The sequence below is a fragment of the Microcebus murinus genome, chromosome 16, assembly GCF_040939455.1.
Source record: "Microcebus murinus isolate Inina chromosome 16, M.murinus_Inina_mat1.0, whole genome shotgun sequence".
Lineage (NCBI taxonomy): Eukaryota > Metazoa > Chordata > Mammalia > Primates > Cheirogaleidae > Microcebus > Microcebus murinus.
This window is the reverse complement of record NC_134119.1, coordinates 42,968,861-42,990,352: the sequence shown is the minus strand read 5'-3', so window position 1 is coordinate 42,990,352 and position 21,492 is coordinate 42,968,861. Positions and strand designations below refer to the sequence as shown.

Below are 21,492 nucleotides of genomic sequence, written 5' to 3'. Positions count from 1 at the left end.
CTTTAAACATAAAGACACTGATAAGTAAAAAGTAAATGGATGAAAAAAATATACCATGGCAAACAGTAAATATAAGAAGGATGGAATGGCCATATTAATATCAGATAATGTGGACCTCAAGATAAAATATATTACCATATACAGAGAGGGACATTTCATAATGATAAGAGGTACAATTCATAAGGCGGATATAGTAATTTTAAATGTCCAGAGGATTAATAACAGAACCTTAAAAAAAGATAAAGAAAAAAATTAACAGAATTAAAAGGAGAAATAGAAACTTCCACAATCATAGTAAGAGATTTTAATATTCTTCTCTCAGCAAGTGATAGAACTAGACAAAAATATCAGTAAAGACACAGAAAAATCAAACATCACTATCAACAACACTGAACTATTTATAGAACAGTATGCTCAAAAGCACAGAGTACATATTCTTTATATGTTTAAGATAGTCCATATCCTTGGACATAAAACAAGTCTAAATAAATTTTAAAGGACTGAAATAATAAAGAATATGTTCTCTTGACCACAACAGCATGAAATTAGAAATCAGTAAGATATAATGTTTAGGAAAAAATATTTGGATACTAGAAAACATACTTCTAAATAATCCAAAGGTCAGTGAAGAATCACAGGGAAATTAGAAAATATTTTTAACCAAGTGATAATGAAAATTTAACATATTAAAATTTATGGGATGCAGCTAGAGGAAAAATATAGAGGAAATCTTACACTTAAATGTTTATATAAATGAATGACTTAAAATTCCATCTTAAAGAACTAGGAAAAGAAGGGCAAAGTAACTCCAAAGCAAACAGAAGGAAGAAAGTAATTGTTAAGATCAGAAATCAATGGAAGAGAAAACTGATAGATAATAGAGAAAATTAACAAACTTAAAAGCTGGTTCATAGAAAAAAATTGATAAAATTGACAAACTGCTATCTAGGCTGAGAGAAAGAGAGAGATATGAGAGATTGAAGACAATTCACCAACATCAGAAATAAATGAGGCGTTATTACTACAGATCCTAGACATTAAATAGATAATAAAATATGAAAAACTTAATGACAACAAATTTGACCAATTTAAATGATATGGACAATTTTTAAAAAAATACAACTTAGGGTTGGGCTCATGCCTGTAATTCTAGCACTTTGGGAGGCTGAGGCAGGAGGATCACTTGATGCCACAAGTTTAAGACCAGCCTGGGCTAAATATAGCAAGACCTCATCTCCACAAAAACCTAAAAAGTTATCAAGGTATGGTGGCACTTACCAGTAATCTCAGCTACTCAGGAGGCTGAGGCAGGAGGATCACTTAAGCCCAGGAGTTTGAGATTGCTGTGAACTACGATTGTGCCACTGCACTCCAGCCTGGGCAACAGAGCAAGACCCTGTCTCTAAAAAAAAATTAAGGCCAGGTGGCTCATGCCTCTAATCCTAGCACTCTGGGAGGCCAAGGCAGGAGGATTGCTTAGGTCAGGAGTTCAAGACCAGCCTGAGCAAGAGTGAGAGACCCTGTCTGTACTAAAAAAAAGAAGAAAAAAAAATAAAGGAAAAAAGATAAAATAAAAGAATTAAAAAAATACAACTTGGTAAAATTGATATAAGAAGCAGAAAATTTGAATAGCACTATGCCACACTAGAAAAAAAATTGAATTTGTTATTAAACTCTTTTTATAATATAAACCTCAGGTTGTTTCTACTGGTTAATTCTATTAAACATTCAAGGAAGAAATAATATCAATCTTATACATACTTTTTCAGAAAATAAAGAAGGAGGGGACATTGCTTAGATTTTTTTTATGAGGTGAGCATAGCCCAAATGCCAAAACCTTACAAGTATATTACAAAAACAAAAAAATTACAGATCAATATCCCTCATGAATATAATTGCAAAATAGTTTCAAAACATTTTAAAATGTACCAGCAAATAAAATTCAACAATATATAGAAGGATAACACATGACTAACTAGAATTCTTTTTTCCCTGTCTTTGTCACTTGAATCAGAAACTAACTAGGGTTAATTTCAGAAATTTAATGGCTGAACATTTTGAAAAATCAATCAAATGTAATTCACTGTATTAAAGAATTAGAGAGAAAGGAATATGACCTTTTTAAGAGATACAGAAAATTTATTCGATAAAATTCGACAGCCATTCAAGATAAAACCTTTGAACAAACTAGGAATGAAAGGTTACTTCCTTCCTCAGTCTAAGGCAAGGCATAAAAAAAAAGAAAAGAAAAAAAAATTCACAGACAACTTTCCTCATATTTAATAGTGAAAACCTGAAATTTCTCTCCTGGGATATGGAACAAGACAATGAGTCTATTTCCCCTACTTTTATTCAGCATTGCACTGGAGGTCCTAGCCAGTGGAATGAAGGAAGTATCTGAAATAAAAGGCCTAACTATTAGAAAAGAAGAACTAAAACTTCCTCTATTTGCATATGTTTATGGATCTAGAAAGCAACTACTACAGCTAATAAGTGAATTTAGCAAAGTTTCAGGTTACAATATTTATATACAAAATAAATTGTGTTTTATAAACTAGCAGTGATCAATTGGAAAATAAATTTAAAAAATACATTTATAATAGCTCAGACATAGCATAGAAGGAGACATATGAATGGTCAATAAGCACATGAAAAGATGCCCAACATCATTAATCATCAGGAAAGCACCAATTAAAAACACAATGATACACCATGGCACACTCACGAAAATGGCTAAAATAAAGACTGACATTACCAAGTGCTGACAAGACTGTGGAGCAACTGGAACTCTCATATATTGCTGGTGGAAATGTAAAATGGGATAGCTAGTTTGGAGAGCAATATGGCCACTTCTTAAAAAGGTAAACATTCACTTACCACATGACCTAGCTATTCTTTGGGTGTATAGCTAAGAGAAACAAAAATATTAATATATATCTATACAAGGATATATACAAGAATGTGCACAGCTGGCAAATGAATAAATATTGGCATATCCATACAATGGAATACTACTCATCCCTAAAAAGGATTGAACTATTGATACATGGAACTATGTGGAATCTCCAAATCATTACCAGAACTAATAAGTAAATTTAGCAAAGTTTCAGGTAACAATGTGTATATGGTGAAATCAATTGCATGTTATAAACTAGCAGTGATCACCTGCAAAATGAAAATTTAATAATATATTAATATATTTTTGAAAATATATTAATATTTACAATAGCTTAGACACATCATAGAAAGATACATACCAATGGCCAATAAACACATGAAAAGACATCTAACGTCATTAATCATCAGGGAAGCACAAATTAAAAACACGATACACTATGCCACACTATGCTGAGTAAAAGAAGTCAAATAAAAACCTAGTATATAATGTGTTATTCTAGTTATAAAAATTGTAGTTTCAGCGAGTACATACACTTGTGACACCACCTATTTTAGTTTCCTAGGGCTGCTGTACAAAGTACCACAAGTGGGTAGTTCAAAACAACTAAATTTATTCTCTCATAGTTCTAGAGACTAGTAGTCTGAAACTGAGGTACTGTCGGGACCATATCCCGAATCCTTCCTTGCCTCTCCCTAGCTCTGGTGGTTGCTGGCAATTCTTGCCACTCCATGAGTTGTAGCTGCAATCACTCCAATCCCTGCCTCCATTATCACATGACCTTCCTCCTCGGGTGTCTCTTCTGCTCTTCTGTATCATCAGATCTCTCTCCAACACCAACCATGGGATTTAAGGCCCACCCTGATCCAGGATGACCTTCTCTTTGCTTGATGACGTCTACAAAGGCCTTCTTTCCATTTAAGACCATTTAGTACTTCAATGTATCTTTCTGGGGGACGTAATTCAACCCCCAACACCAAAACCATAGTCAAGATAATGAACATATTCATCCCCACCAAGGTTGCCTAATGCCCTGACAGATGCTGTCTGAAGTAAATGTTAAGAGAGAGAAATATCCTGACTTCTCCCTTCCCATTTCTAATCTCCCACAAGTGCACACTGTTGGCTAAATGCAGATGAAAACCAAAGCCTTCAGAGTCTGGGAAATGCCATCTGCAGGCGCCATTCCTTGTGATGCCAGGCAGGCCAGGGGAAGGTAGGACACAGGATCCGATAGCAAACAGGCCAGTGTATGACACAGACTGCCTTAGCATGAAGGTTTAACAGGAAGGTGCCTTGGATCAAGGCAGTTAAGAGTACAGTTGATCCTTGGCCAACATAGTTTTGAACTCACTTACACATGGATTTTCTTCTGCCCTGAGACATCAAGAGCAACCCCTCCTCTTCCTCCTCCTCCTCCTCAGCCTACTCAACATGAAGACAAAGATGAAGACCTTTATGATGATCCACTTCCACTTAATGCATAGTAAATGCATTTTTTCTTCCTTCTGATATTCTTTTTTTTTTTTTTTTTTTTTTTTTTTTTATTTTGGTATATTATGGGGGTACAGATTTTAAGGTTTCAATAAATGCCCATTTCCCCCCCTCCCCCCAAAAGTCTGAGTCTCCATCATGACCATCCCCCAGATGGTGCACATCTCACTCACTATGTATGTATATACCCGCCCCCCTCCCCCCTCCCACCTGCCCAATACCCTATTACTGTAGCACCTATGTGTCCACTTAGGTGCTACTCAGTTAATACCAGTTTGCAGGAGAATATATCTGGTGCTTGTTTTTCCATTCTTGGGATACTTCACTTAGTAGTATGGGTTCCAGCTCTAACCAGGAAAATATAAGGTGTGCTATATCACCATTGTTTCTTAGAGCTGAATAGTACTCCATGGTGTACATATACCACATTTTATTAATCCATTCTTTGATTGATGGGCACTTGGGCTGTTTCCACAGCCTTGCAATTATGAATTGTGCTGCTATAAACATTCGAGTGCAGGTGTCTTTTTTGTAGAGTGTCACTGGATCATTTGGGTAGATGCCCAGCAATGGGATTGCTGGATCAAATGGTAGATTCACTTGTATCGCTTTAAGGTATCTCCATATTGCTTTCCACAGAGGTTGAACTAGTTTGCAGTCCCACCAGCAGTGTAGGAGTGTTCCTCTCTCTCCGCAACCACGCCAGCATTTATTGTTTGGAGATTTTTTGATAAAGGCCATTCTCACTGGGGTTAAGTGATATCTCATTGTGGTTTTGATTTGCATTTCCCTGATGATTAGAGATGTTGAGCATTTCTTCATATGTTTGTTGGCCATTCTTCTGTCTTCTTTAGAAAAATTTCTGTTCAAGTCCTTTGCCCACTTTTTAATGGGGTTATTTGATTTTTTCTTCCTAATTTTCGTGAGTTCTAAGTATATTCTAGTTATCAGTCCCTTATCGGATGCATAGGATGCAAAAATTTTCTCCCATTCTGTAGGTTGTCTGTTTACTTTCATGACTATTTCTTTGGCTGTGCAGAAGCTTTGTAGTTTGATCATGTCCCATTTATTTATTTTTGTTGCTGCTGTGATTGCCTTTGGGGACTTCTTCATAAACTCTTTGCCCAGGCCGATGTCTAGGAGAGTGTTTCCAACTTTTTCCTCTAGAGTTCTAATAGTTTCATATCTTAGGTTTAAGTCTGTTATCCAGCGTGAGTTGGTTTTTGTGAGAGGTGAAAGGTGTGGGTCCTGTTTTAGCCTTCTACAGGTGGCTATCCAGTTTTCCCAGCACCATTTATTGAAGAGGGATTCTTTTCCCCAGCGTATGTTTTTGTCTGCTTTGTCAAAGATGAGATGGCTATATGAGGATGGTTTTATATCAGGATTCTCACATCTGTTCCACTGGTCAATATTCCTGTTTTTGTGCCAATACCATATTGTTTTAATTACTACAGCTTTGTAGTATAGTTTGATATCTGGCATATTAATGCCTCCCATTTTGTTTTTGTTGCCTAGAATTGCTCTTGATATTCGGGGTCTTCTTTGGTTCCATACGAAGCGTAAAATTATTTTTTCTATATCTGTGAAGAATGCTGATGGGATTTTAATAGGTATTGCATTGAATCTGTAGATCAGTTTGGGTAGTATAGACATTTTGATGATATTGAGTCTGCCGATCCACGAGCATGGTATGGATTTCCATCTGTTTACATCCTCTGCTATTTCCTTCCTCAGTGTTTCATAGTTCTCCCTGTAGAGGTCTTTTACCTCTTTGGTTAAATATATTCCTAGGTACTTTAATTTCTTTGTTGCTATTGTGAAGGGAATTGAGTCTTTGATTTGGTTCTCAATTAGATTGTTGTTGGCGTATATGAATGCCTCTGATTTCTGTGTATTGATTTTGTATCCTGAGACTTTACTAAATTCATTGATCAGTTCCAGGAGTTTCTTGGTTGAATCCTTGGGGTTTTCTAGATACAATATCATATCATCAGCAAACAGTGAAAGTTTGATCTTTTCTGCCCCTATTTGGATACCTTTGATTCCATTTTCCTGTCTGATTGCTGTAGCCAAGACTTCCAGCACTATGTTGAACAGAAGTGGAGATAGTGGGCAGCCTTGTCTGGTTCCAGTTCTAAGTGGGAATGATTTCAATCTTTCCCCATTCAGTATGATGTTGGCTATGGGTCTGTCATATATGGCTTGTATCATTTTTAGGTATGTCCCTTCTATGCCTATTTTCTTAAGTGTTCGTATCATGAAAGGGTGTTGAATTTTGTCAAAAGCTTTTTCTGCATCTATTGAAAGGATCATGTGGTCTTTGTTTTTGCTTCTGTTTATGTGGTGAATTGCATTTATAGATTTACGTATGTTGAACCATCCCTGCATCCCTGGGATGAAGCCCACTTGGTCGTGGTGGATTATTTTTTTGATAAGTGTCTGGATTCGGTTAGCTAAGATTTTGTTGAAAATTTTTGCATCTATATTCATTAGGGATATTGGTCTGTAGTTTTCTTTTTTTGTTGCATCCTTTCCTGGTTTTGGTATCAGAGTAATATTCGCTTCATAAAAGGTGTCGGGGAGGTTTCCGTTCTTCTCGATGTTGTGGAATAGTTTCTGCAAGATAGGTACTAGTTCTTCTTTGTAAGTATGGTAAAATTCAGGTGTGAAGCCATCTGGACCGGGACTTTTCTTTTTAGGGAGATTTTTAATTGCTGTTTCTATTTCAGCTGTTGAGATTGGTCTGTTCAGGGAATCTATTTCTTCCTGGTTGAGCCTAGGGAGGCTGTGTGTTTCTAGAAATTTGTCCATTTCCTCCACATTTTCCAGTTTGTGTGCATAAAGATTTTTGTAGTATTCATAAATTGTATCTTGTATCTCTTTGGGATCAGTTGTGATATCTCCTTTTTTATTCCTGATGGAGCTTATTAGAGATTTCTCTTTTCTGCTTTTCGTTAGCTTAGCCAACGGCGTGTCAATCTTGTTTATTTTTTCAAAGAACCAACTTTTTGTTTTATTAATCTCCTGAATAGCTTTCCTGTTTTCAATTTCGTTTAGTTCTGATTTGATCTTGTTGATTTCACTTCTTCTGCTGGGTTTGGGGTTGGTCTGTTCTTCTTTTTCCAGCTCTTTGAGTCGTTTCATTAGATTGTCTATTTGTGATCTTCTTGCCTTTTGGTTATAGGCATTTATGGAGATAAACTTTCCTCTCAGAACTGCTTTAGCTGTGTCCCAGAGGAGTTGATAACTTGTCTCTCCATTGTCGTTTTCTTCATAGAAGTTTTTTATTTCTGTCTTGATTTCTTCATTTACGAAGTAATCATTTAGTAGGAGGTTGTTTAATTTCCACGTTTTTGTGTAGAAATGTGAGTTTCTGTTAGGGTTGATTTCTAGTTTTATTCCACTGTGATCTGAGAAGGTACATGGTATGATTTCTATTTTTTTAAATTTCTTGAGATTTTCTTTGTGTCCTAGGATATGGTCAATCTTAGAGAATGTCCCGTGAGCTGATGAGAAGAACGTATATTCAGTGGATTTTGGGTAGAATGTTCTGTAGATGTCTGTCAGACCCAATTGTTCTAGAGTTTTGTTTAAGTCCATTATTTCTTTATTAATTTTCTGTTTGGAGGATCTGTCTTGTGCCGTCAGTGGGGTGTTGAAATCCCCGGCGATTATGGAGTTGCTATTAATCCATTTGCTTAGCTCCAGTAAGGTTTGCTTTATGAATCTGGGTGCACCTAAGTTGGGTGCATATATATTTAAAATTGTTATCTCTTCTTGTTGGACTGTGCCCTTCACCATTATATAATGACCCTCTTTGTCTTTTACTACTTTTGTTGGTTTAAAAACTAAATCGTCTGAAATTAGAACTGCCACACCAGCCTTCTTTTGGCTTCTATTTGCTTGGAATATTGATCTCCACCCTTTTATTTTTAGTCTATGTGCATCCTTGCAGGTTAAATGTGTTTCCTGAAGACAGCATATACTTGGCCTGTATTTTCTTATCCATTCAGCCAGCCTATGTCTCTTGAGTGGAGAGTTTAAGCCATTCACATTTATTGAGAGAACTGATAGGTAGGGTAGATTACTGATCATTCTGTTGGGTTGGATGTTGTTGCTATGATTTCTGTCTTGAGCCATTGTAATATCTGGCCTTTAATATCTTTGGGTTTTGGTTGTTTTTATATCCGTGGATTATTATTATTATGTTCCGTGCATAACGCTGTTTTAAGTACTTCTTGTAGGGCTGGTCTTGTCTTGGTGAATTCTCTGAGCCTTTGCTTGTCTGAGAATGTTTTTATTTCTCCTTCATATATGAAGCTTAGTTTTGCAGGGAATAATATTCTAGGCTGGGCATTGTTTTGTTTCAAAAGAGTGAGAATGGGGCCCCAGTCTCTCCTTGCTTGTAAAGTCTCATTAGAGAAGTCTGATGTTATTCGAATTGGCTTTCCCTTGTATGTCACTTGCTTCTTTTGTCTTACAGCTCTTAGAAGGGCCTCTTTAGTTGATACTTTGGTCAGTCTGATGACTGCATGACATGACGTCTTCCTGTTTGCATTGAATCTCCCAGGGGTCCTCTGGGCTTCTTGAACTTGTATATCGAGATTTTGAGCAAGGCCTGGGAAATTTTCCTCTATTATATCTTCAAAAAGCTTGTCCAGCCCTTGAGTGTTGTCTTCCTCCCCTTCGGCTAAACCTATGACCCTCACGTTAGGTTTTTTCACATAATCCCACAGCTCTTGTAGACTTTGCTCTTTTCTCTTGTTTCTCTGCTCTATTTCTGTGACTGATTTATTTAATTGGAGGGTGTTATCTTCAAGCTCTGAGATTCTTTCTTCTGCTTCATCTACCCTGTTCTTGAGACTTTCCACTGTATTTTGTAGTTCCTTGAATTGATTCTTCATTTCCAGGAGTTCGGTTACACTTTTCTTCAATGTGTCTATTTCTTTTCTCATATCCTGGAGACTTTTTGTGGTTTCTTGGTGCTGGTTGTTGAGTTGTTGTTGCAGCTGGGTGAGTGTTCTTATGTTCCACATACGAAATTCCTCTTCTGTCATATTGGTTGCCTGATTTTGGTCGGTGTCCGTTTCTAGGGGGCTGGTGCTCTTCTTTGGGGGTGTGTTTTCCGTTTGGTTCTTCATATTTCCTGAGTTCTTTCGCTGATTTCTTCCCATGTCGATCAGTTGTTGTTTCTTTCCTTAGGTTATTGTTTGGGTATTCACACACCTTGTTTAGTTTCTGAGGCGTTAGGTGGTGCCTGTGGGTGAAATTGGACCACTCCCTGTATATTGAGTCAGTGGGTGCCGTGGAAAGGCTGTGCAAGATGCCGTCCCTGTCAGTAGGTGGCGTTTGCTTGGAGGAACAGGCTATGGTGTTGATTTTGAGTCCTGTTATCAGCTCTTGTTCTGGGCGGAGCTGGGTTGGGTAAGCCTGCCCTCAGGCCGTTAGCAGGGGTCAAAGTTCTGTTCTCTGCTGTCAGGGCGGGGCTGGAATGGTCCCGCTCAGCCAGAAAGTCTGGGTGTGGGGGTGGGGCTGTCTGAGACCCACAGTCTGCAGCAGGCCTCGCTTCTTTCCACCCTCCCCAACTCCGCAGCTACTCCTGGGCCTCTGCCAGCAGGCCAGACCACAAGCCACCAGGCCTCCCCGGACTGTGATGCCGGCAGGGAGGTTCCCTGCACAGGAACGCCACCTGGGTTGGGCGCACGGCCTCCTCCTGGGAGGAGGGTTGCCCTCTAGGACTCCGATCCGCCCCTGGAGGCACACAGACCTCAGTAGGCTGTTCACGTATAACCCTTCTGTGCCCCGGGCAATGCTAGCCCTCCGTGCAGGGGATCTGGTCTGCAGGTCCGACCTCTGGGTCCCAGAGTTCAAACTGTATTCCCACCAGGGAGAGGATTTCCGGTCCTAATTCACCCACAGGGAGCCCAAGCTGGGTCTATGTCTCTCAGCCTCTGCGTCGGCACCGTTTTCCTGGGAACACGGTGCAAGCAGCACCTGGGAGGGCGGGCGGGGTCCCAAACGGGAAGGTCCCGTTCCCTGGAGGTGCCTCCGGCTGGTGGCTGTATTGTCTCTCTGGGCAGCCGCGGGTAGGGTCGGCGGAGGGGAGGAGGAGGCAATATGGCGCCTGCCGCGCGACTCTCCGTGCACACAGAGGTGCCCGGAGGAAGTTGGGAACCTGGTGCCACGTCTGCTACAGGCTCACCGTTGGGAAGCGGCGGCAGTCTCTGGGCTGATGTCCGCAGGTCTCTCCACCCACTGGGGAGCCCACCAGCAGTCCCGAATGCAGGGGAGGGGAAACAGCAATTCCACCTACCCTTGCCGCTGGTCTCCGGGCTGCTCCGGTGGTCTCAGCCTCCAGTTCTCCTCCGCAGCCTCCTCCCGTGGAGTCTCCCGGGGTCTCAGGTACCCCTCCTTCTGGCCCTTGTCCGCTGTATGCTCGTCTTCTTGCTTCTTTCCTCTAGTTTCTGCTAGAATTGGTCTTTTCTGTAGAGACCCTCTGTCTGGCGGTGTTATTCGTCCGCCATCTTGCTCCGCCCCCCCCTTCTGATATTCTTAATAACATTTTCTCTAGCTTACTTTATTGTAAGAATATAGTATATCATACATATAACATACAAAATACGTTAATCAACTGCTTATGTCATCAGTAAAGCTTCTGGGCAACAGTAGGCTATTACAAGTTAAGTTTCAGAGGAGTTGAAAGTTATTGATATATATGGATTTTTGACTGTGCAAGGAGGGGGTTGGTGCCCCTAAACCATCTGTGTTTTTCAAAGGCCAACTGTATGTGCAAGATGATTTGCCATTATTCTGATTCTAACCTGATAGGCAAGTAAAGGTCAGAGGGTATCCTTTGAGAACCTGTATCCAGGTATTGGGGAGGTTTCCTCAGGCCTCTGCTTCCTAAACAGAGTACACGCTCACCTCCAGAGGGTGCCCAGGATAAACTTGGAAATCTTCCAAGATTGTCACTTTTGGGGAAAATTTTGAGTAAAACATTTTTTTCCCCTATCTTAAATAGGTGCTGTGATGTACATGCATAGACAATATCACTTTCAAAATCAAATGGACTTTTCCTGTCTTTTACACCTGCTATATCCCTAACACCTAGGACAGAGCCTAGTAGGTGTGGAATGAATGAATGAATAAATGCAATGAATGAATAGATGGATGGACTAAAGAGCAGAATACAAAATTTCCATGGATCCTAGCATAAAACAAGAGATTCCAGAGAAATCTCTTTTGTGGTGTTGGTCTGCTTTGAGCTCCTGTCTAGACTCTGGGTTGGGGGTGGTGGTGGGTGGGTGTCACCATCCTTCATGCTTAGAGGAGACACCTGGGAGAGAAGCCCTGCCTTAGGCTGATCTCCCCCTATTCCTAGGTAGGGACTGCTGAGGACCCTAGCCCTAACTGGTCTGCCCACCACATGGTAGCTGCCACTCTTTATCACAACTGCCCGCATACACTCTTGACCTACACTGCTCAAGTCCTCACACCGACTTCAGCTCCTCTTTGTGCAGGGGTCCAGTTAGACAGGCTGGTCCTTCCACTCCCTCCCTCCCTGAGGGCTTCTACTAACCTCCTGATCTGCGAACTGTGAGGACCAAGGTTGGAGGCCGGGCTATTACACACCCCACAGGAAAGTACTCTCTCTGTGCATGGCTTCAAAGTCTCTATGTGGTGGGAAAGACCCCCTGTTGCTGTTTCCAGAGTCTTGAGAAGTTGATGGTAGCACAGACTCTGGGGCCCTGCTGACCGGGGCTGGGATCCCAGCACCACGGACTTGGCGCCACCGTGTTCTCACCCATTTAATAGGGATGTTTCCCTCTGCAGAGCTGTCATGATGAGGTGACAGAATGTACTGCAAGCATGCAGCACCATGCCTGGGACATGGCAAGCTCTCAGTAAATGGTGACACTCTTCAAATCTTTGACATTCCTTCCACAAAGAGGCAGAGTCTAATTCCCCTCCCCTTGAATATGAGCTGGCCATTGTGAATTGTCTCGAGCAAACAGAATGCGGTGGAAGTGACGCTGCTTGACTTCAGGGGCTCGGTCATACAAGGTGACCCAGTGCCCCCATCTCCGTTTCTCTCCCTCAACTTGCCCTTAGAACCAAGCCACCATGCCATGAAGAAGCCCAGTCCCACGAAGGAGCCACTTGTAAGTGTTCTGGCCAAAATCTCAACTAAGTTGATCCAGCATCAACAGCCAGACGTGAGTGAACATGCTTTCTAGATGATTCTAGCCCCATCCACTGTCTGACTTCAACTGTCTGAGAGACCTTGAGTAAGAACTTTCCAGTTGAAACCAGTCAAACCTCCAGACCAGGAGAGAGAATAAGAGACTGCTGTTGCTTTATGCCACTAAGTTTGGGATGGCTTGTTACTCAACAAGAGATAATCTGAACAGTTAGAACACAAAGTCCAAAATCTGTGAGGATAAATTCACTGCCCAGGCCAGGTGCGATGGCTCACGCCTGTAATCCTAGCACCCTGGGAGGTGGAGGCAGGAGGATCGCTTGAGCTCAGGAGTTTGAGACCAGCCTGAGCAAGAGTGAGACCCCATCTCTACTAAAAATAGAAAAATTAGCCAAGAGTTGTGGCTCTGGCCTGTAGTCCCAGCTATTCTGGAGACTGAGGCAGGAGGATCCCTGGAACCCAGGAGTCCGAGGTTGCAGCGAGCCACGATGGCACCACTGCACTCTATCTGGGACGACAGAGCAGGACTGTCTCAAAATAAATAAATAATAATAAATTCACTGCCCACAATCTTTCAGACCCCCAAATCCCTGGGAGATGACCGCTCTCCCTAGCTGGTGAGTGAATCTCGTGGGGACCGACTTACAGAGCACTGAAGCCGGAAAGGCTTGGTGGGTGTGGTGAAGCTGGCGCTGTGAATGGGGTCTGGGTTCAGGCCGTCATTCCACTGGGCCAAGATCGCATCTCGGTAAACGGTCACCCCAGCTACTCTGAGCGCATCCTCCACCGCGTTCTCCACTGAATAGTTGTTCATGCAGGTGACGGTGGAGTCAGGCGGGCACTGCACGAGGAAGATGCAGGAGCCCCTCACGCCAATGTTTAAGAGCGTTTCCACGGTGGTGTAAGTGTCAATTGTATTCCCATAGACAATGACATTCCCTGGGAAAGGAGAGAACATGCTAAGATATACAGTCAAAAAATAATAATAATAAAAAAACCTTATTAGTCAAATGCTGATAATGCTGAATTGCTCCCTATAACCCTCTCATTTTTCAGCTGCGGGAAGCCACTGGTGTTACCTAGCAACAGTGACCAAGATAATTTAGTAAAGAATTGGCACAAAACATCCCACAAAGTAGTCAAGTACTTTTAATGCAGAAGTAGGACATTCATTTATGTTCCTATAATTTGAAAGTTGAAATTATGCTGAATGAAACTGTCTAGAATAAAACCTTTTATCTTGTTTTTGTTCCCTATTTGCTACACTTATTAAGGAAACACAATTACTAAAGTTGGCAACATATACTAGTTCTTTCTAAGAGAGAGAAGGAAAATGGTAAAAAATATTCATGCATATAATGTTACTGATATTTTAATACTTAAATGTTGAACTGAGTTAGTTTCAAGGAAATTTTTCCTTTTTTGAGAACTAAAGACTAGAACATTGTGCTTTTCCCAGATTATTTTATAAAGATTCAAATTCTAATTTAGAATTTAACATGTCAAGACCTAACCAGAGAGATATATTTTGGTCAGCAAATATAAAATCACAAAATAATCTTGAAAGACTTCCCTTGTTTAAGAACATTTTGATGGTAACCATCCATGCCATTTGTTTACAATTCTCAAAAATGCTACAGAAATAATCATGAATATATATGCTATTCTACTATTTCATCTGTTTTAAGATCAATGACAATATAGATAAGTGATAGTATATGCTATTTTTGATGTCGAGTTGACATTTTTACCTTTTCACAAAGAAAAACTGCTGCAGACTCACTTTTAAGGTGAGATGTAACAATTTTGCCAAAACACATATATTTCGTTGAATCTCTCTATTTGTCTCCTGTTTATGAAATGGTATGAAAAGGCAATTTTACAAGGCAAAATAAATGGCAAGTATATAAATTCAATTTGGTTGAAGAAATTATGCCAAAATAGATTCCAATCCACAATTGAAAAGAGGTGTGATGGCTTGTCTTATTTACTTAGGGAAAATAAACTAGGATAACTTTTAGATAGCTTCTCTGAGTTAACAACATCTGGGCATCTGGGATGTTCTCCCATCCTCCTGCTCTTCAACTATGTAAGCCAAGAGGGCAATGAAGTGAGAGAGCGGCTTCTCCCTTCCTGCCCACACTAGGATGCTCCAGTGTTGTGGCTATGATTTTCTCTCTATTTGGATGCTTGAATGCAACATTCCTCAGTGAGCTGCATTTTCCTTGGCTGAAAGAGGCAACATTTTGCTTAAATTATTGAGGCTCCCACCTGCTGCGAAAAATGAATCTTGGCTGTCTGGCACAGCAAAGAGTGAGCCTGCCAGGAAAGGCAACACTTGAGCCTAAAACTGTCAAAGGTTTGAGGTCTCCTGCCCTTTTAAAATATGCATGCCAAAACAATATTTATTTTCAGTTGAATGAATTTAAGTGTTTAGGCTCCACACAACTCAGAGTGTAGTATCGCTCCAGTCTCCTTTATGTTCGCTGTTAGCAACTCTGTGCGAGCAGGGCTTTTTTGTTACAGGTTTAGGGAGGACCGGGCATGCAATATGCTGGGGTTTGGAGAGCTGTGCTATCTGGCAAGGGTTACCCACAGACTGTACGCAGCTCGAGAGTATGATGGTTTTCAATTCAAAAGGTAATACATTGTATAAAACCTCTAATTCTGAAATTTCTTTTTCTAGGTATTCCAACTTTTAAACAGTCTTGGCTATCTTTAAGTTTAATTTGAAACAAAATTCCCTAACAAAAATATGAGACTTTGGTTATCATAACAGTCAGCTCTTGCTGTAATAATGCTGCATAACAAAACCCACCCCAAAACTCGATGTCAAACAATGACAAACACGTTGCATGTCAGCTCCCACCTCTCTGGGCAGTCTACTGTCAGCTGATCTGGCTTCAAGTTGTGATTGGGTTCAGGTCTGCACCACGTGTATTTCAGCGTTGGACTGACATCCACCTGAGACACTTTCTGTGCAGAGGCACAGAGGGACGAGCACAGTCACCTGGCACATCTCAAGCCTCTGCTTGCATCATGCCCACTAACATTCATTGACCAGACAAGTTGCACGGCCACACGCATGGTCCAGGTGTGGGGAAGGACACTCTGCCCACAAAGGGAGGGGGAGGAGAATGGATGTTTGCTGAACAATAGTCCAAACCATCACAGTCACATTTAAATAATATGACTTACATATTTTCATAATTTACATCATTTCATCTAAAGCTACTTACATTATTTCATCTAAAACTTTTCATTTAAACATGCTTCATATGATTATTTAGTTACATTTCTCTCAATATCCATTAAATATAGTAGAATCTCATTATAATATACTTTGTTAATAAATAAATAAGGGCATGTTACAGGTCAAATCACATCCTTCCACAAATATAAGAAGACGTGATAAAAATCTGATGTACAAGTAAGTCTTTCCTCTTTGCCACTTCGATCTCTGGCCTTTTGAATGTCTCCACTCTGTGGGAGATTATTCTTTCCATCATTTTGGTGTAATTGTGAATTCTTTCCACTTTAATTATCACTTTTAAGTTGTGAAGAATTTTTAGATTCAATTCATATTTATCTTGTGACTCATATATGCCCGGCACAAAGTTGGGCACTTTTATACATAATCTCTTATATTACTATTATCATCAATTTATAACAATAACATTTAGAGCTATTAACAATAACATCGGTTTCACTCAAATGTCCATAAATATTTTTTTCATAAGCTGACAGTGAAAATATAAGCATGGTGATAATTCACAGAATAACTAAAGTCTTGTATCTTTGGAGGTCCCCAGAAAAAACTAGTAGCCCAAGACTTTGATTATTCATTTTGGGATGAATCAACCTAGTCATAAAAATATGATTATTTATATTTATCAGAGTAATTTTACTAGTTTGGATGGGTTGGAACTAGTGCTTTTGAAGAAACCACATCAGGGCCACAGCCCACCCATAGCCGTGCCTGGCCTCAGCCAGGTGAGCTCAAGGGGGACAGTGGGTGTATTGGCACCTTTCCTTCCCAGAGCACACCATGGAATACCCATCTTCTCTGTGAGATGACTTCTTTGGACTATAAGCACTGTGTTTGCCCTTCCCAATGAGTTATCCCTGAGACCTTGCACAGTGCCTGCCTATAGTGTAATAATGTTTCCTGACTAGATACATGGATAAGTGCTTGAGATTTATTAGATTACTGATGCTAAGACTATTTTCTTGCTAATGGGATCATATTTTTGCGTCCTCTAAATATTTAGCACAGAATAACCTCACTGTGGCCAGATTTTATCCCACTACATATTTCTACTAGGTATTCACTATTAAGCTAGCACTAAAATAAATATCCAGCCACAGAACGGGTTGTGTACCCGAGATTTGTAAAATAGAAACATGTTCCCCTTAACAATGTTAGATCTGGTGTAGGTCTCTAGAAACTCACAAAATCCTACCTAATCTTAAATGTAACAAGAATTGTGTGTACCTACTACAAATTATGTTAATACATATAAACAATACTTCTACCATTTAAACTCAGGGAAACAAGAAATTACATCTTTAGTGTGCCATGTGAGGAAAGACAGATATTGAGCAGATAGAACAGGTTTGTAATGATGCTGAAAGGAACTTCTTGGAGTTCTTAGGAGTTTTAAAGGTTTACAGCACTGGTTTTCTTTTAGATGTAAATTGTTTCAGGGTTAATAGGGCTTTCTTATATTTTACCTGGAGGTTAGCAGTTGTCTAACTCTAATGTTGCAATGGTTGGGCCAAGTTTTGGCTGAATCGAGGAAGGATGATGGGGAAGAAAGGAAGTGGAGAGAGGAAGAAAGGTGAGCAGAGATAGATCAGCAGAGCCTCAGAGAAATAGAAATTCCTCAATCCCCAAGTAAGAGTTAAATGAAAGTAAGAGTTTAAAAGTAGGTTAAAGAAGCTTGAGGGCCAGCTCATCCAACCCAGCCCCACCCAGCCTTACTCCCCAACCTGCCCCTGCAGAGGTGGTGAATAAAGACACACCTGGAAGCTCCAGGGCCCTACCCACCACCTGAGGCACTAGAGTGCCTCTCCAGAGGAACAAGAGCTAGTTACAGGACTCAAAAACAACATTGCAGCTTGCTCCTCCTGGCAAGCACCACTTACTGACAGGGAGGTTAATTTCCATGCTCTTTTACTATATTTACTGGCTAATCATACACAGTGTGGTTGATTCTCACCCACAAGCACCACCTGCTGGCTCAGAGACTAAACTGGGCATGTCATTATCTAAACAAAAATCCAAAGGTAAGAAGCCACAACTGCTCCACATGGAAAGGAATCAGTGAAAGAACTCTGAAAGTATGAAGAATTAAACTGAAAGGACACCCCCAAAGGGGAACACCATCTCTCTAGCAAAGGATACCAACCAAATTCAGAACACTGAAATGGCAGAAGGATTTCGAACATAGATCATGAGAAAACTCAATGATATGCATTAGAAAATGGATACTCAACACAAAGAAACAACAACTACAAAAAATCTAGGACTTGGAAGAAAAATTCACTAAAGAAATTGAAATATTAAAGAAAAATCAAACAGAACTTCTGGAAATGAAGAATTTATTCAAAGAATTACAAAACACAATAGAAAGCCTCAAGAATAGGGTAGATAAAACACAAGAATCTCAGAGATTGAAGATAACACCTTTTAATTAAACTAGTCAGCCACAGAGATAGAGCAGAGAAATAATAGAAAAGAGCAAAGCCTACAATAAATGTGGGATTATGTGAAGAGGCCTAACATGAGAATCATAGGCAACCAGGAGGGTGAAGAAGAAAATATACTAGGGTTGGATAAACTATTTGAAGATATAATGGAGGAAAATTTTCCTGGCCTTGCTAGAAATCTAGATATCCATTTACAAGAAGCTCAAAGGACTCCTGGGAGATTAATTGCAAACAGGAAGACACCACAACACAGTCATCAGATTGATCAAAATAAACATGAAAGAGGTCCTTCTACGAACCATAAGGTGAATGCAGCAGGTAACCTACAAAAGAAAACCCATCAAACTAACTGCAGATTTCTCAACTGAGAGCTTACAAGCAAGAAGAGACTGGGGCCCCATTCTCACTTTTCTCAAACAGAATAATGCCCAGCCTAGAATTTTGTATCCTGCACAACTAATTTTTTTATATGGAGCAGAAATAAAGACCTTCTCAGACAAGCAAAGACTGAGGGAATTCATCAACATATGACCTTCCCTCCAGGAAGTACTCAGAACAGCATTACACATGGATCAGCACAATAGATGCTCACCAGTGTAAAATCATCCAAAAGCTAAAGGTCAAAGGCCAGATACCACAATGACTCAAGAGAGAAAACAAAGCAACAAAGTTCAACTGAACAGGATGAACAGAAATCTTCCCCACTTATCAATTCTTTCAATAAATGTGAATGGCTTAAACTGACCACAAAAGAGACTTGGCTGACTGAATGAAAAAATATACACAAACCAAGTATCTGCTGTCTTCAGGAAACACACCTAACTTACAAGAATGAGTGATTTACAAAATTCAGACTCAAGGTGAAGGGATGGAAAACCAAATTCCATGCAAATGGAAACCAAAATAAAGCTGGTGTAGCAGTTCTGACTTCAGATAATTTAGTCCTCAAATCAACAAAAGTAATGAAAGCCAAAGATGGCCACTATATAATGGTGAAGGGTACAATTCAACAAGAAGACATAACAATTCTATATATTTATGCACCTAACTCAAGTGCACCCAGATTCATAAAGCAAATCCTACTTGATCTAAACAAAATGATAAACAGCAATACTGTAATAGGCAGGGAGTTGAATACCTCTCTGACAGAACAGGACAGGTCCTCCAAACAGAAAAAATAAACAAAGAAACAATGGACTTAAAAAGAACTTTAGCACAAATGGGCCTGACTGACATTTATAGACCATTATACCCCCAAACCACTGAATATATGTTTTTCTAATCAGCTCATAGGGGACATTCTCTAAGATTGACCGATTATCCTAGGCCACAAAATATGTCTCAACAAATTTTTTAAAAGTAGAAATTATACCATGCATCTACTCAGACCACAGTAGAATAAAATTAGAAATCGACTCCAATAGAAACTCTCATCTCTACACAAAGATATAGATACTAAACAACCTTCTGCTGAATTATTATTGCATTAAGGAGGAAATTAAGATAGAAATCAAGAGTCTTTGAACTGAATGATAAAGGAGACACAAGTTATCAAAATCTGTGGGACATAGCTAAAGCAGTCCTGAGAGAAAAATTTATATCCATAAATGCCTACATCAAAAAGACAGAAAGATCATGAATCAACAATTTAATGAATTATCCCAAATAACTGGAAAAGGATACGCAAACTAACCCCAAACACAGCAGAAGAAAAGAAATAACAAAGATTAGAGCAGAACTAAATGAAATTGATAACAAAAAAACTATACAGGATATTAATAAAACAAAAAGTTCTTTGAAAAAATTTTAAAAAATTAACATGCCTCTTGCTAGATCAATAAACAGCAGAAAAGAAAGGACTTTAATATGCTCCATCAGGAATGAGAAAGGAGAAACTGCAACTGATATCACGGAAATACAAAATATCATCTATGAATACTATAAAAACTTATACGCACATAAACTTGAAAATGTGGAGGAAATGCACAAATTCTTAGAAACATACAGACTCCCTAGGCTCAATCAGGATAAATAGAATTCCTGAACAGACCGTTATCAAGTACGGAAATTGAAGCAGCAATAAAAAAACCTTCCTAAAAATAAAGTTCCAGATCAGATGGTTTTACACCCAAATTTTACCAGACCTACAGAGGAGAACTGGTGCCTATCCTGCAGAAATTATTCCACAATATTGAGAAGGAAGGAATCCTCCCCAACATATTTTATGAAGATAATATCACCCTGATACCAAAACTAGGAAAGGATACAACAAAAATGAAAACCACAGACCAATATCCCTTATGAATATGAATATAGATGCAAAAATTCTCAACAAAATCCTAGCAAACCGAATTCAGGTGCTTATATAAAAAAAAAAAAAAAATAGTGTATATGACCAAGTGGGCTTCATCCCAGAGACGCAGGGATGGTTCAATATATGCAAATCTATAAATGTAATTTACCACATAAATAGAAGTAAACACAAAGACCATATGATCCTCTCAATAGACGCAGAAAAAGCATTTGACAAAATTCAGCACCCTTTTATGATAAGAACGCTTAACAAAATAGGTATATACAGGACTTACCTAAAAATGATACAAGCTATATATGACAAACCCATAGCCAACATCATACTGAACAGGGAAAAATTGAAAGCATTCCTGCTTAGAACTGGAACCAGACAAGATTGCCCTCTATAAGCACTTCTATTCAACATAGTGCTGGAAGTCCTAGCCAGAGTAATCAGACAAGAGAAGGAAATCAAGGGCATCCAAATGGGGGCAGAAGGGGTCAAACTATCATTCTTTTCAGATGATATGATCTTATATCTAGAAAACCCCAAAGATTCTGATGTGAGACTACTGGATTTGATAAATAAATTCAGCAAAGTCTCAGGTCACAAAATCAATGTAAAAAAATCAGCAGTATTCCTATACGCCAACAACAGTCAAACTGAGAACCAAATCAAAGACTCACTACCCTTCACAATAGCAACAAAGAAAATAAAATATGGAATATATTTAATTAAGGAGGTGAAAGACCTCCACAGGGAGAATTATAAAACACAGAGGAAGGAAATAGCAGAGGACATAAACAGGTGGAAAACCATACCATGCTCATCGGTTGGGAGAATCAACATTGCTAAAATGTCTGTACTACCCAAAGTGATCTACAGATTCAATGCAAT

At 39.6% G+C, this 21,492-nt stretch overlaps 1 protein-coding gene across 1 annotated transcript in view; it reads right to left on the bottom strand.

Annotated features, from left to right (window-relative positions):
* CFAP61 (cilia and flagella associated protein 61) overlaps nucleotides 1-21,492 on the bottom strand; it is a 263,247-nt gene that overhangs the window by 67,401 nt on the left and 174,354 nt on the right. The window contains exon 22 of the mRNA XM_012757361.2: nucleotides 13,237-13,529. Within this exon, the coding sequence (XP_012612815.2) occupies nucleotides 13,237-13,529 (293 nt within the window). The remainder of the gene's footprint in view (nucleotides 1-13,236; nucleotides 13,530-21,492) is intronic.